The sequence below is a fragment of the Amphichorda felina genome (genome assembly GCF_050947745.1).
Source record: "Amphichorda felina strain 45539 chromosome Unknown scaffold_4, whole genome shotgun sequence".
Taxonomy (NCBI): domain Eukaryota; kingdom Fungi; phylum Ascomycota; class Sordariomycetes; order Hypocreales; family Bionectriaceae; genus Amphichorda; species Amphichorda felina.
The window spans coordinates 2748618-2764083 of record NW_028145046.1 but is presented as its reverse complement, the minus strand read 5'-3'; the positions used below and the strand labels follow the sequence as shown (position 1 = coordinate 2764083).

The 15466-nt window shown below is 57.0% G+C and overlaps 8 protein-coding genes across 8 annotated transcripts; 4 read left to right on the top strand and 4 right to left on the bottom strand.

Moving 5' to 3' along the window:
- Positions 1 to 703: 703 nt before the first annotated feature.
- ACO1O0_004653 (uncharacterized protein) lies at positions 704 to 922 on the top strand (the record flags this gene model as incomplete). Its single annotated transcript, XM_083194092.1, has 1 exon — positions 704 to 922. The coding sequence occupies one exon, from the start codon at positions 704 to 706 to the stop codon at positions 920 to 922; it is 219 nt and encodes a 72-aa protein (XP_083051040.1).
- A 360-nt stretch (positions 923 to 1282) lies between these two features.
- Positions 1283 to 2113, bottom strand: ACO1O0_004652 (sulfotransferase family protein; the record flags this gene model as incomplete). The annotated part of the gene is made up of 1 exon (XM_083194091.1): positions 1283 to 2113. The coding sequence occupies one exon, from the start codon at positions 2111 to 2113 to the stop codon at positions 1283 to 1285; it is 831 nt and encodes a 276-aa protein (XP_083051039.1).
- A 2222-nt stretch (positions 2114 to 4335) lies between these two features.
- CHT2_2 (glycoside hydrolase family 18 protein) lies at positions 4336 to 5536 on the top strand (the record flags this gene model as incomplete). The annotated part of the gene is made up of 4 exons (XM_083194090.1): positions 4336 to 4444; positions 4519 to 4584; positions 4646 to 4778; positions 4846 to 5536. The coding sequence occupies 4 exons, from the start codon at positions 4336 to 4338 to the stop codon at positions 5534 to 5536; spliced, it is 999 nt and encodes a 332-aa protein (XP_083051038.1).
- Positions 5537 to 6661: 1125 nt separating this feature from the next.
- Positions 6662 to 7400, top strand: ACO1O0_004650 (glycoside hydrolase family 11 protein; the record flags this gene model as incomplete). Its single annotated transcript, XM_083194089.1, has 2 exons — positions 6662 to 6933; positions 6992 to 7400. 2 exons carry the CDS (start codon positions 6662 to 6664, stop codon positions 7398 to 7400), a joined length of 681 nt encoding a protein of 226 aa, XP_083051037.1.
- A 496-nt stretch (positions 7401 to 7896) lies between these two features.
- Positions 7897 to 8694, bottom strand: ACO1O0_004649 (peptidase M50B-like-domain-containing protein; the record flags this gene model as incomplete). The annotated part of the gene is made up of 1 exon (XM_083194088.1): positions 7897 to 8694. The coding sequence occupies one exon, from the start codon at positions 8692 to 8694 to the stop codon at positions 7897 to 7899; it is 798 nt and encodes a 265-aa protein (XP_083051036.1).
- Positions 8695 to 9774: 1080 nt separating this feature from the next.
- Positions 9775 to 10383, top strand: ACO1O0_004648 (S-adenosyl-L-methionine-dependent methyltransferase; the record flags this gene model as incomplete). The annotated part of the gene is made up of 1 exon (XM_083194087.1): positions 9775 to 10383. The coding sequence occupies one exon, from the start codon at positions 9775 to 9777 to the stop codon at positions 10381 to 10383; it is 609 nt and encodes a 202-aa protein (XP_083051035.1).
- A 265-nt stretch (positions 10384 to 10648) lies between these two features.
- Positions 10649 to 11967, bottom strand: ACO1O0_004647 (uncharacterized protein; the record flags this gene model as incomplete). Its single annotated transcript, XM_083194086.1, has 3 exons — positions 10649 to 11231; positions 11414 to 11703; positions 11767 to 11967. The coding sequence occupies 3 exons, from the start codon at positions 11965 to 11967 to the stop codon at positions 10649 to 10651; spliced, it is 1074 nt and encodes a 357-aa protein (XP_083051034.1).
- An 867-nt stretch (positions 11968 to 12834) lies between these two features.
- On the bottom strand, positions 12835 to 14810 carry ACO1O0_004646 (and other transporter-domain-containing protein; the record flags this gene model as incomplete). Its single annotated transcript, XM_083194085.1, has 3 exons — positions 12835 to 13559; positions 13610 to 14333; positions 14388 to 14810. 3 exons carry the CDS (start codon positions 14808 to 14810, stop codon positions 12835 to 12837), a joined length of 1872 nt encoding a protein of 623 aa, XP_083051033.1.
- Positions 14811 to 15466: the final 656 nt, after the last annotated feature.

Below are 15466 nucleotides of genomic sequence, written 5' to 3'. Positions count from 1 at the left end.
GGAGATACCCGGGCGAAGATGGTAATACCCGACGGGGCGATCATGCTGGGGGACTTTGACTTCATAGTTTCGACACCGCCATCAATGGGAGGTAAGCTATGGTATTGAACCTGCCTAAGTGAGGTGTATGCATTCGGGGAGATCCAAGTTTATCCTCTCGCTTTTTACCGTCATAGAACCATCAGCATCATTTTTTAGTAGCAACTGATGCTCCTCCACGTAGTCGTTCATTGTCTGGATAGAATTCTGCAAGGCATTGCCCAATTGATGGTAGTATTTTTTATTTTTCATTTGGAATCCAATCCGCTGTATATGTTTCTAAGCCTAGGCCTCGAACTGGGTAATCGTAAATCCTTCATAGATGATTACCAAGATGCGTCAGACTGTTAGCGACCTGCCAGATATTATCTCACTCGCATCAGAAGGGGGGGGCCATCCCCCGGAGGAGGGAGCAGTTCTAGAACACACTCTTGGCTCACGGCGACGGAGAAATTGCTGGCTTGACGACCTTTTGCCGAGGAAGAAATCACCTGTGAGGCAAGCGTTGAGGGAGATATCACGAGGGAGGATGGGATTGGGACATCTATAAAGACCTCCCTACTCCTCCCCCTTCACCCTTGGCTCTCATTCTAATACCATCCAGTATCAAACAATCAAAACACTCTTCTACCTCTCACAAAAAAACAAAACCCCAACCGCAAAAATGCAGTTCACCACCATCATCGCTGCCCTCGGCCTCGCTGCCGCCGCCACTGCCTGCACCCCTGGCAACTACGCCTGCGGCAACCAGAACGGCGCTCCTGGACCCGACGGTGCCATCTACAGCTGCAATGCTCTGGGCGACTGGGTCTTCTCTTCCCAGTGCGGTGGTGCCGGCTGCTGCACGCAGTCCTCTCTCAGCTCTGCCTACTGCAAGTGCTAAACACCCCAAGCCTGTCTGGCCGGCTGGGCCCATGTAAGTGACAACTCCTGGCACCGGTGTCTTCCTGGCTGTTTGGACTGGATCTAACGGGCCTGTTCCTCTAGGCTAGAGAAAATGTAGTTGTAGGGGGATAAACTGGCGGGATTTGCTCCCGTTGACATTACTATTGTGGTGGAAGTAGGCCATGTGACAGCTTGGTGTACACGTCCCTGTTCACACTAGATGGCCAATCCACACTCCCATATCAATATCTACCTGTATCTAGTCCGGCAATGCAATGCAAATTATCGCTATTGAATACACGCTGAAAGTCGCATCACTTGTGGTAACATCTTCAACAATCCGAACTCCCCCGTGACACTACCTTGCCCAGACATACCAGGCCGCCGCCGCAATGGCCGCAGGACCAACCACCCACCGCGCCATCTTGCCCACGGAGCTGGCAAACACCATGCTCTCGCCCCTGGACTGCTGCTCCCTGCGGTACTTGCCGTCGTTCAGCCTCGGGAACGGCACGTCGGGCACCTCCTTTCCCAGGAACGCGCACAGAGGCTCCCACCCGTCGCCCATGGTGTACTCGAGCCTGCGCTCCGGCGGCACCGCCGCCCTGATGCTGCTGTAGTACGCGTCGTACGTGGTCCGCGCGTGGGCCTCGATCTCGGCCAGGCTCGCGGCGCCGAACAGCCCGTAGTTGAGCTTGAACATGGCGTGGGCGGCGCGCGACCCCAGCACGCGGCTCACCAGGAAGACCCAGAACTGCTGCGCGGGGCTGAACAGCTTGTCCAGCACGCCGGCCTGGTAGCTGGCCCACCACGAGTCGAAGTCGCGCTGGACGACGACGACCTTTGCGTGGGGATAGGCGGCCACGAGCTGGTCGGCAAAGGGGCAGGCCATGTCCGTGGCGATGTCGTAGCGGTGGCCCCAGAGGGCGTCCCAGTCGGCCCGGGTGAAGCGCTCCCGGGGCCGGGCGTCGGGGACGGACGGCCAGGTGGCCTCGGCGGCTTGCTCGATGAGCTCCCAGGGGTTGCCGAGGATGTCATCGATGCCGTGGTGGGTCTTGTAGCCCAGGATGCGGTAGGCCTCAGCCAGGGACCGCGTGGCCATGCGGAAGAGCGCGACGTGGATGATGGCGAGCCCATCTGGGTGGCTCTTGGAGACGGGGTCCGCGACGGGCTCTTCTTTGGGAGCCATGGTTGTGTTATAGTAGTGGTGTATACTGGTGGGCTTGTGAAAGCACGCTGGGAATGGCGAGAGGTTCACGATACCGGTCAGCTGGAGTCGTGATGGAAAAGTCTGGGCTTATTAATGGCACCAAATTACACGGTCACACTGTCTTGCGGGGCTCGGCAATGCCAAATCAGGACAGATCACAGGGGTGGCTTCTAGGATCCTTTCCAGCCCTAGTTAGACTGGTGATGCCGCTGACGGGGCAACGAGACCCCTGGTCTATTCTTAGCGACGAGCCGACATTGTGTGTGGGAATAATATCATGATGGCTCCGGTCAAAGTTAGACTCCAAGATATCAATTGATGCGCGCTTGTAAACGGCATGTAGCTGTTGGGAGTATCGGTGGGGTTTGAGTTTCGAGAATCTGAATTGTGCAAGGTTATATGACGAGATTATGCCGATGTGTACTCCGTTATGAATATTATGTATTTGCACTGCTCACACCACCTCCTATCAGCGGTGGTTGTCATCACAACACCGAAAAGGTTGTCTGGGCTAGCATGAGCGGCATAGATAGGCGGAGCTGATTCATTCTCCCTCTAAATTCCGTGCACCATCTAATCGTCTAATCGTCTAATCAATGCCAAGGTCGGGGATGCGGAGGTCGGGCCCGGACCGGGGGAGTGGAGACCGGATCGGAGTGGGCCATCCCAGCCTCCCGGGCAGGCGCTGATCCGGGACGAGTGAATTGAACACACAAGGGACGGATCACCGGCTTCTTCCGTGGAGAGAAGGGCCCGTGATAGCCTCTATTACATCTGGCGAGGGCCACTCAGAGTGCATGGTGATCCCCCAGGTTAGTGCCAGCCAAGTAACGTTACTTACCACATCAGGAAGTTGACTGCCACGGCCACGGCACAACCAAGGCACTCAACGCACCCAAGGCACTTGACACCACCACATGGCAGACTAGCAGGCACTATCATCCTCTCGGGTCCCAGTACCAGAGCTATGAGGGCCGGACTTGCACGTGCCATGATTGCGTCAGTCGTCTCAGAGCCCTCGACCCGAGCTCTCCGTAAGGCCTCCACGCCGTCCGGATGACTCGCCCAAGTACATGGACGCGTGGGCTTTGCTGTCTTCAAATCCAGTGACCGGCGCCATCTGCTGTTTCAGAAATGCTATACATTCCATTGGATGGGTGCCCAGTGTGCCATCACAACTGATTATCCCCAACTGGGAAGCTCCCAGCACCTTGCGAAGCACAAGACGCCGACCTGTACTCAATTGAAGCGCCAGTGCCGGTCTGCAGGTCGGAGGGAACTGCCATCATGTGCCAAGGCGGTATTAATTGCATGTACTGATATCTACTGCAGCCATGATCGTGTGTCTCTCCCACGTTACAGCTCGAAGCACCCCAGAGGGAGGAGCCGCCCCGGGAGTGGTGCATGGGGGGACCATGGAATGCAGCACGGTTACTCGCACTGAGACAGCACGTTTCCTTGGCAGGCTTGCCTTGATTCAACTTCTGCTCTCCATCTCCGCTAAGAAATGCGATATTGTAATGTTTACAAACAAAAGTTGAAGACCCGTCAGAGAGAGAGGGAGAAAAAAAAGAACAAGGGGCTTCCAAAGAATAAGCATGACGTGCTCCTCCACGATCTTGACGTCCCCCGAGGCCAGGCCCTATCCCCGTCAACCTCACCACCACACCACCGCTCCCCCACGATCACATTTCCCCTGCCGAGACGCAGATCACTTCCGTATTCACATATACACTCCGCACTGCCACCTGAAGATCTGGAAGCTACCGAGCGGATCCAACCGGCCTCAGGACTACCGCACTTGACCAGCCATCCAGCCAGACAGTCGGCCCGCCCAACGCCCAAGCCCACGTTGTGGCGACTGTCGTGACGACGCCTATCGCAAAACTTGGCATGCGACATGGCCGGTCCTCTGGGAGTGAGCTGAGACGAAACAACGTGGGTTGGTCTGGTGTTTCAACGTCACATCGCCCTCGTCGGCCGAAGCCGTAGCCGACGGCCATGCCATTGGCATCATGGCTCAGGAATTGCTGGATATATAAGGGCTTCCTTTCATCGCCTCCAGATGCCGCCTAGGAGGAGAACATCAGAACACCATTCCTTCACTTCTCTTGCCACTGACACTCCTTTCCCCCCAAAGTTCCCCAGCCCCAAGTTGCTGGCTCAACTGCTGCCAACACTCTTTGCAAACCCAACATAACATGGCTTCCACCCGTGCTCTCGCCTCGCTCGCCGGCGCGCTTGCCGTGCTGCCTGTCGCTTTCGCTGGCTTTGATGCCAATTCCCAATCCAACGTGGCCGTCTACTGGGGTAAGACACACCACTGTTATCTTCTTCTTCCATGAGCCATAACCCAGCCATATATATACTGACTTGAACCCCAGGACAGAACTCCTTCGGCCAGGGCACCGGACCCAACGTCCAGCAACGTCTTTCGTACTACTGCCAGAGTCAGTTGAACATGGTCTTGCAGTTTTCCAGAGACAGCAAGTGGCTGACTCCTGGTCGCAGATGAAAACATTGACATTATCCCCATCTCCTTCCTCACCGGCCTGGAGCCGCCCTCGGTCAACTTTGCCAACGCCGGCGACAACTGCACCGCCTTCCCCGAGAACCCAAATCTGCTGGACTGCCCCCAGATCGAGTATGTATCTGTTCCACTCACTGGCATAATCCCCAAGCTCACATGCTGACACACACCACCACCCCAGGGAGGACATCCTCGCGTGCCAGGAGGCCGGCAAGACCATCATCCTCTCTATGGGGGGCGCCACGTACTCGGGCGGCGGCTTCTCCTCGCCCGACGCGGCCACCAAGAGCGCGCAGAACCTCTGGGCCATGTTCGGCCCCCAGCAGGACGGCTCCGACGTGCTGCGGCCCTTTGGCGCCGCCTCGGTCGACGGCTTCGACTACGACTTCGAGTCCGCCACGTCCAACATGGTGCCCTTTGGCGTCGAGCTGCGCCGGCTCATGGATGAGGCCACGTCCGGCGGCGACAAGCCCTACTACATCACCGCGGCGCCGCAGTGCCCCTACCCGGACCAGGCCAACAGGGAGGCGCTCGACGGCGGCGTGTCCTTCGACTTCATCATGATCCAGTTCTACAACAACTACTGTGGCGTCCACAGCTACGTGCCGGGCCAGGAGGACCAGACCAGCTTCAACATGAAGACGTGGGACGACTGGGCGGCCTCGACGAGCCTCAACCCGGACGTCAAGATCATGCTGGGCATCCCCGCCAACGTCGGTGCCGGCGGCGGCTACACCGAGGGCGAGGCCCTGGCTGGGGCCATTGGCTACTCCAAGGGCTTTTCCAGCTTTGGTGGTGTCATGATGTGGGACATGTCCCAGCTGTACGCCAACGACGGCTTCCTCGACTCGGTTGTCAGTGCTCTGGGCTGAGAGACAGGGGGTGGGAGTTCATGGGACGTCCTATGAGGCTATGAGGCTTCTGTTCTGGCAGGGACACCTTGACTGGCTCAGGCAGCCGTCGATTATCTTCATCGTATATATTTGACAGTCGTGTATATAGCATTGGCTCGATTCGTATGAGCACCGAGAAATGAAACATGAATTACGGAGAGTCGAGAATAACATGTGCCCTATCCACGTCAGACCCAGAGGCCATGATGCGTCCTGGGTCCAGACCTAGCTCTATCTGCAATTTCCTGCCAGACAGCGAGGCCTGTGGTCATGGGGATATCACAGAATACGACCATCGGGCGAGATCGTTTTACCCGGCCACATTAGCATGATTTCTCTGCGTCCAGCAGGTCTGGGCAAACTGCCCCGCGGGTGCCGAAGTACGCAGCAAAGGGTCCACGACCCCAAGCTGAAGCTTGAAGACGGGGTCTCGCGCCTTGTCTTCGGCAGGAAGCCAAGCATAAGCCAAGCGTCCGGCAAAATTGGTCGTCGCCTATGACGGGAGATGGGCGATATTAACTGCCGGACTCTGGGGTAACCCCACACCGCAGGGATTTGAGCCTAAATATCATGCCCAGGCCTAGAAACACGAGGGCTAGCATTGGGACATGGGTCCCTCAATATGGACACGCGCCCCCCCCCCCCCCAAATATCGACGGTTCCCGTGGACGAGGTCTTGGCTCAGGGTCCGGTAGTGATCAGGGCAAGTTCTAGGCCTCATCCGGGAGCCGGCTAAAGACCACGAGGGACGGGTAAAATGCCGGCATTTGAGGATGAGCTGTTGCGAGGAGTTGGGGAATTCCCAAAGGAGCTGTCTCTTCTGCTCGCCGGCAAGTGTTTGTTCCAAGCCCTCCCGTAGTCCGATGGCGTTCCTGGGCGTTTGAGGAGGCTTGGACTCCAATTACACCAGATACTCCAAGTGGTCGTAGACGAAACGGGAGCGGCGATCGTGTCCGTGTCCCAAAACAACCTGGGGACCTGAGAACCAACTCTTGAGGAATAGCGGGATGTTAGGATATAAAATGCTCCATCCATCCCCTCGGGCCAAGTCGATCATTGCCATCCTCAGCAGATCATCCTTGAGCCAACCAGCAGATCATCGCCATGGTCAGCTTCACCTCGCTTGCCCTCGCGGCCCTCGCGGCCACTGGGGCCCTGACCGCACCCACCACCAGCGACGACGTCGCCGCCCTCGAGAAGCGCCAGAGCACTCCCAACGGCCAGGGTACCCATGACGGCTACTTCTGGAGCTGGTGGAGTGACGGCGGTTCCCCCGCCACCTACACCAACCTCGCCGGCGGTGGCTACAGCGTCCAGTGGCAGTCTGGCGGCAACGTCGTCGGCGGCAAGGGCTGGCAGCCCGGCCTCCGCGAGAGGTATGTCCTCGCCCCCCTTACAATAACCCATCCACACGCACTGACAGGTTCTCCCCAGGTCCATCCAGTACTCGGGCACGTACCAGCCCAACGGCAACAGCTACCTGGCCGTGTACGGCTGGATGCGCAGCCCGCTGGTCGAGTACTACATCGTCGAGAACTTCGGCACGTACGACCCGTCCACGGGCGCCACCATCATCGGCGAGGTGACGTGCGACGGGTCCACGTACAAGCTGGGGTCCAGCTGGCGGTACAACGCGCCCAGCATCGACGGCACCCAGACCTTCCAGCAGTACTGGTCCGTCCGCACCAGCAAGCGCACGGGGGGCACCGTCAACACGGGCTGCCACTTTGACGCCTGGGCCAAGGCCGGCCTGCCCATGGGCAACCACGACTACCAGATTGTGGCGACCGAGGGGTACTACAGCAGCGGGTACGCCCAGATCACCGTCGCGGATGTGGGCTAAGGATGGATGGATGTCTTGGCCTGATGGATGTGTGTGCCGTTGAGTTTGCTATTTGGCAACTTGGCGTCCTGTCGTTGCGTTGCAGTGTCCTAGGGGAGGGCTCATTTGTGACGGTGGAAAAGCTGCTCAAGGTATCTCAGCATTTGTCTAGGTGGCAGACGATGAGATCCGTCAAGTCGCTCGGTAGAGGATTTTCTGAAGCGTGTCTCCAAATTGACCTTCGCTGTATATATGATGTTGTTGTCAAATATCAACTCTGTTCTGGGAATTCCCAGGGGAATAACAGTCGTCGAGTGCACCTGAGCACCTAAAGAAAACAACAAGCATCTACATTACTATGTATGACTATCCGTGCTAACCAAGGGTATATCGATTCTGTCGGCCGTAAAAACACACGTCATTTGGAACTAAATTCAAAACATGTCATCCATACCGCCCATCCTAGTCTCATTGATGATACACGGGAGCTAGCCCATCTCCATGTGTAAAATGGGAATCACGTGGGGATAAAGTGTTGCGCATCCTCGCGCTGCTGCTCAAACGACTGCGAAAAGGCCACCAGGCCAATGATGATCCCCACGGCCATGAACATGACGGAGATGATGGACCAGATGACGCCCCAGCAGCGCGATGAGCCCCCGTAGCGCTTGGCGAAGACGGCGGCGTCGGAGGAGTTGACCTTGCGCAGGATGAGGTCGTCGCAGATGTCCCAGACGCTGTAGAGGGAGGACATGACGCCGATGAAGAGCACGACGAAGCGCAGGGCCTCGGCGTGGTTGATGAACCAGCAGGCGACGAGGAGCCCGACGGCCAGCAGGATGGTCAGGATGGTGAGCCAGTCGCGCTTGCCCCACCACAGCGTGAGCAGGAAGCAGACGCCCAGGGCGATGCTGACAATCTTGGAGGCGTTGATGTTGAAGCCGCACAGGGTCAGGACGGCGCCGATGATGGATGAGCCCAGGTAGCCCGCGGGCAGGGTGATGGCGCTGATGCCACCGGACAGGTGGGTGACGCCGCCCTCGTTGGGGTCCAGGCTGATGGACTTGACCTTGCCGCCCGTGAGGATGGCGGTGCTGGCGTGGCCGAACTCGTGGAACGCGATGACGAGCATCTTGAACGGCCAGAGGATCATGCGCAGGTACGGCACGTTCCACAGGATGGCGATGCCCACGACGTAGGCCCCTATGACGCCCAGCGTCACCTGCTGCGTGTGCGTCGGGTTCTGCAGGTCGCGGGCGGCGAGGAGCTGGGCATCGGAGCCGGGCCCGAGCGCTGAGTCGAGTGTCGGCGCCATAGTAGAGTGGGTGGGTGAGGTGAGTTGGTGGGACTGGCGGTGATGATTGCTTGGGGGAGGAGGGGAGGTTCTAGGCCAGCGCAGGACAGGAGAGGCAGACGCCGTTCACGAACGAGTGACAACAGGAAGGAGGAGAGAATGCGACGAGTTTAGATGCAAGAACCAAAAATGCATTCCAGCAGGGCCTCGTATCGCGGGGCGACAGGTGAAACACGAGGAGCGAACGTGATGGATGCCCGATGAGCCTCGCTGGTGAGACACCGAGAGGCGCTGAACTGGTGAAGCGCTGCCAACCAACTTCCCACCAGCTCCAGCAGCTCCAGGAGTCGCAGACTCACAGTGGCTGTGATGGTGACGCGGTCCAACGCTTAGAGGTGGGTCGTGGCTGGTGCTGTGGCCAATAGCCGCCACACGTTTGACCTGGGGGGTCCATTTTTAGCACCCCTGCCCCTGACGATCCTCATCCACCAATCACCAACAACCGGGCCATCATGCCTCACCACAACCTCCTTCCCAGTGTTCTGGACGACTGTGTCTCGTTCTGGCATCACCATGAACGTTAAAGTCGTTCTCGAATCTCGGAATTCGGAAACCCTCCACAAAAATGGAAGCCTTAGGCCTCCAGATGCATGATTCAAAGCAGTACAAGTCACTTTGCCAGCCATGAAAACTCTCTAGGGTAAGCCATGGCATACCAAACAACAATGGGCCGTTTTCTCGTCTCCAATGTTAATCAAGTCTGTCTCTTTCTCATTAATCAAAGTCTAATACCAACCCCCGGCTAACTCATTTGGATGTATCCGCTCTTCATGTTCTGGGAATTTAGACCTTCACCGCCAATGATGACTGGGAGTTCCCAGATGCTCCTTCCGTTTACCTATGGAGAACTCCGTTGCCAGCGGTTGACCCATACTTAAGTAATAGCCAGTCGCAAGCCACAGGGATCATCGTCGTCGCTTCTCGACGTCATCCTTGAAAAAGATTTCTTTATTATTCCACACCGTGTCCGCTGCGATGTCGGCTCTCCTTCCACCACCCACATCTCAAGCTCTCAACTTTCCGACACAGGACAGAACCACGATGGCGGCCGACTTTGAGAAGCAGAGCTACTGGCGCCACCGCTTCGAGTCAGAGACATCCTTCGAGTGGCTTCTCTCCTCGGAAAAGTTCATGGCCGTCATCCAGCCCTACATCAACCACCTGAACGTCTCCTCCCGCATCCTGCAGCTGGGCTCCGGCACCAGTGACCTGCAGAATCACTTTCGCTCCCGGGGCCTGATCAACGTCACCAACGTCGACTACGAGCCCCTCGCTGCCGACCGTGGCCGCGACCTCGAGCGCCAGGCCTTTGGTGACGTCCGCATGCGATATGCTGTTGCCGACGCCACCCAGCTTCCAGAGCGCATGGACAACAGTGTCACCACCAGCAGATTCGACCTCGTCGTCGACAAGAGCACCTGCGATGCCATCGCCTGCGGTGGCGACGAGCCCCTCCGTCGCATGGCCCGTGGCATCAGGCGCTATCTTGCCCACGGCGGCGTGTGGATCTCGCTGAGCTTCTCAGCTGACCGCTTCACCATATCGGATCTGCCCTTCCACGTGGAGACGATTGCCCAGGTGCCAACGCCCAAGCTCCGCCACACGGACCCGGACATCTTCTACTGGTGCTATCTCCTTCGCCCGACGTGAGGGTCCACTATCCGCGTCCCCCCATGTAAGTCGCCACGGCGACTCGTGTGAATCCTCACGGCCATGCTACACCGGAGAAGCTTAGGACGGCGGCTCCTTAGGAAGTTCCCATCATCTACGAATCTTGTGGGCCTAACGAGCGCTGCCGCACATTACGATTATCCCGACCCGCCCTGACAGCTGGCAGCCAAGCTTGTGGCCTTCACACGGGAAGCTGTGAGCCCGTCCCCGACTGTTTAGCATGATCATTGGATGTTTCTTTCCATCATAATTCCCCACCCCTATCGCCGTCCTCAAGATCCACCGTCTCCCAATACCCACTATCGCGTGGCCCTTGAACGCGATCCGGGATCGTGTCGGAACCCTCAGATTTGGCCGGTGTTGTGTTGTTACTAGACGACGTCCGGTTCCCGATTCGTGAGATGCACAGCTTCTCAAGCCATGAAGCACGGCATCCACCTCGGCCCATCTCTGGGTCTGAGTTTGGGCTGCTCCCTATCGCCTTGGCACCCTCGCGGTCCGGCAATTGCCTGTTACCCTTCCTCCTGGAAACCACACCCCGCACCAGTGGCCTCAGCAACGGCGCACACCCGCAAACCACACCCAGATTGACCTCGACGGCCGTCCACGTCCACACGTTGAACCCGTTCCACGTCACGTCGTAGGTGAACATCACTCTCGTCGCCCAGTACGTCCGCAGACACCCGGCGGCCACCACCACCAAACCCATGGAGAAGACGAATACCAGCAGACAACGCTGCACCAGCGGCAAGTGGAGCCGTGCTAGGGTCGGCAGCGGTAGCGTGTACACAACGAAATCCGTCACTGTTGACAAGACAGAGATGGTTCTGTGAAGCCAGTCAGCGCATGTTACACCTGCGTGAAGAGCGAGGCTGCGGCTTACATTAATGGGGCTTCATTAATGCAGCTGTATTTCTTGTTCGCGTTCCAGTATTCTTTAATTGGCCTGTAGAGGATCAGCAACCTGATAATCTTTCCCATCGATCGATCAGGGGTCCCCTTGACTTACACGCACTGCGTCCATTGCACAATCAGGAACGCAGTCTTCAAGGCCACAACAAACGGTATCGTCGCCAACGTCAGCCTTCGGAACCACGAGCCCAATAGTGCGATTCGCAGGTACGACACGAGGATCGACAGCTTGACGAGACCGGTCGCGAATAAGTACAGCGTCTGCCCCGCCATCGATGTTTGACGCCCGCGGACGGTCTGCTCAGGTGTCTGATCCCAGATGTGGACATTCCATCCATACAGCTCCGTCATCAAGATAGCCGCTATCGAGACCCCAGTGCTGAAGACCTATGCCATGTCAGTACTTGTATCCCCGGGGCCGAGGTCGTGGTATGGGGAAAGGTGTCTCACCATAGCCATCGCCATCATCCAATCATCCCACCCGGCGCGCCTTACCACGAATATGCGCACATACAGGCGCGCCAGAAGCACCAACAGTGCCAACGGCACGAAGATCAGCTGCGTGATCAGCAGGCGTGGCCCCCGCGTCTCCGGGTTTACATAGTTGGGCTCCGGCCACGAATCAATGACCGAGGGCGGCGGAGTTCGCATTGTCACGACTCTTTGCACCTTGGTTTCGGGCCTTCTGCTTTGGGGGCTTGTTTTGGATAAGATCCGTGGGCGCAGGCGAAGCCCCGAGCCTCTTTGCTCATATGCGATCCGGGCAAGCGCTCTCAGACGGATCCCCGGGAAGAGAACCATTCGCCTGACTATTTGGACGGCGACCTTTGACGCATGGCGTACAACTTAGGCAAAACTCGCCCATCTTCTCTCGCTTCTGCGGAGTGATTCAGCCAAACAAGGTGCACGAAAGACAATAGGCTCGGAGTGGCCGTTATTTGAGTTTACATCAGGGCATCCCCCTCTGCAATTGCTGGCCCTATATCTGACCGTCCCCGATGGTGCAGAGACCCTTAATACCCTAAAAGCCGGGGTGGTCGTGGCGAAAGTCTAAATCGTCACTGCTGTCCCTGTTCAAGCTTTTCCGGAAGATTGGGTAACTGGCTCCAATACCGAAACCCCTCGGAGGGCCTCGCGGCATTTCCGAGTCGCCGCATGGCAACTTAAGCACCATCTATGTAGTTCCAACCACCGTTAATAAGAAAAGTGGTCGGATCCGTCCGGTGAGTGCCGGTTTGTCTTCGGGGCGCCGCGCTCTACTCAAAGGTTCAGTCACGTTCCCAAGTTTCAGCGACGTACCGGAAGGAATAGAATCTATTCGTCTAAACTACAAAGGACAATATTACCCTATCTCTATTATCCAAGGCTCTTTATCGTTCGGGAAGGTATCGGTCTGTCATAACGTCAAGTGTCGTCAATCGTCATCCCTCCGCAGTGCCTGTAATGCCGGCTCATTCTATCCAGACATCCCATTCATCCATCATTAATAGTTCCTCCCTCTCGCATTAGTACCCTAGTTCAAACCTGTTGGTCCGATTTTGGACGACGCTGCTGTGTCGCGGCTGGCGCCTTTTCAATGTTACCGTCGGAGCCAACCGCTGACAACACGGGGGGTACGTCCTTGCCGCACACCTTGCAGAACCAGCGGCGCATGTCCCTCCACCTCTGGCGCATGTGGACGCGGTTCTGCCTCTCAAAGATGCTGTCCAGCTCCTCCAGTGAATATCCCTTGGTCTCGGGGAGGAAGAAATACGTGTAGAGCCAGCCGACGACGTTCCAAGCGGCGTAGAAGCAGAAGCCACCGATGGGAGTCATGGCGTCCATCATCTTCGGCCACGTGAAGTTGATTAGGAAGTTGAAGGCCCAAGTAACAGCCACAGCGGATGCCATGCCGAGGGGCCGGACCGACAGGGAGAAGGCCTCGGCGCTGTAGGTGAAGGGCACGGGGCCCATGCCGGGGGAGTAGAAGAGCATGAAGACGTAGAGACTGGTGCAGACGCTGGCAATACGAGCTGTCTGATCCGCAATGTAGAAGCTTCCTGCCGTCCAGAAGAGGCAGAGTGCCAGCCAGGGGAACGTGAGGAGCAGCAGTTTGCGACGTCCGAACTTATCGATGGTGTAGAGAGCTGGAATAGCGCCAACAAAGTTCGCAATGCCGCAGCCGAGTGATACGGTCAGAGCCACGGACCTCGGGAAACCAGCCTCGATGAAAATAGCGGTGCTGTAGTACGCAATGATATTTACTAGGACCGTCAGTAGGCTTGTCTCATCTTCATGTTTCAACACCACTCACCTCCGCAAAACTGCTGCATAAACATGCAGAACCAAGCCGATTGAGCCGCACGGAGGTTGCGCGGCTTCCTGAACTCCCTGAATAGATGACCACTGCCATGCGTCTTGAACCGGTTGTCCGCCTCGATGTACTTGTAGGCAAGGTACAGGTCCCGGGTGGCCTGTATACCGTGCCTGCGCAGCCTCCTCATTGAGTTAAAGGCCTTTTTGTGCTGGCCCTTTTCAAGATAGTAACGGGGACTCTCAGGCAGAAAGTAGACGACGCAGCAAACGACGAGAGGGGGGAAGGCCGTGACACCGAGCATCCACCGCCACTGGGTGTTGGGCCCGTAAGTGTCTAGGTTTTGGAACGCCAGCGACATCATGTACCCAAGCATGATACCAAATGCAGTGAACATCTGCCACATCATAGTTAGACGGCCCCGAACAAGACGGGGTGCGCACTCGGCCGCGTACACGGGCGTTGTGGCCGATTTGGCACCGACAGCGATACCGAGGACCAGACGAGCGACCACGAATATGACCCAGTTAGACGCGACTGCCTGCCATATAGCCGTGACAAAGGCGATGACACAGGAGACAAAGATAGTGCCTCGCCGGCCAAAGTACTTGTTCAAGGGGGCATTCAGCCAGCAGCCCAGCAGTGCTGCTGCGCAGTACGGGGCGCTGTTTATGAAGCCCTTTACTAAGGAGTCAGTGATGCCAAAGTAGGCAAAATAGAATTCCTAGCAACGTGTCAGCGTAATTCAAATGATGTTGCGCAGCCATAATAAATCTACCTGGGCACCGTTGATGATGGTCTGATCCATGCCTTGAACAATGGCGCAGAGAGCACACAAAGCGGCCTGGAGCCATTGCAGTAGAGGCAACGACCAGGCGGTACGTTCCACCTCGAATTTGAGAAAGTCCCTCTCATCGGTGTTGAGCTCTTCCAGTGCATCGAAGCCGTAGTCATCGTTCTGCACCTTGGCCAGGAGAGCACCCTTCTCGAAAGCGTCCATGTGCGATTCCAGGGACCACGCCAGGGCGAGGCGCCGGGCATCGTCCTTGAGCTCGGCATTTGTCAAGCCTGCCAGAGGGTCTTTCTGGAGTGTCCTTGTATTCGCACGATGGACTTCCTGCTGGACTGGTCCATCGTCGGTCCCATTTGCAGCATCTCCAGCCGGGAGATCAAAGCCGTAGTCCTCCATAGGAGTGGCCATGGGGGTTCCGACCAGGGGCGTTTCAACCAGAGGTGTTTCACCCGAGGGCGTTTCAGTCGGGGGTGCTCCAACTCCCATTATGGGAGTTCGAGTATCATCACTACCAGCTATGGAAGCCATGTTATGTTCTACCAGTGTGAGAAGAAGGTGGGTTGGTTGTGATCTTTGAATATGGGGATTTCTTGTAGCAACGATAAAAGGGCCAGATAAGTGCGCGGAGAAGAAACCTTAGCAATGACAGCGGCACGAGGAGAAAGACTCCTTAAATAAACCGAAGTGGGTTCACGATGCGAAACACTGAAAAGCTTACGATGCTGTCGCGGCCCTGTACCAGGCAGCGTAGCAAATGTTCTAGTGGCAGGAGTGGTGCACGAGGCGTAGGGAGGGCGTAGGGGGGCGTAGGGCGTCCAAAGCTTGCCCAGGTCACGCACAGATACAAGAGGGAGAATGCTGACGACGTGGCCATCTCCTCCTTCTCCGAAGGTGTAACTAACTTAAGATTCAATGCTGCAGGGGCAGGGAAAGGGGGGCATTACTCTCCTCTGCCGGCAGGTTGAGTGGGCCAAGTAAACTACCTAGTCTAATCGAATTATGCTCCTCATTGCCAGTCGATATATATATATTTATATATATATATATAGTTCCAACTAGCTGGG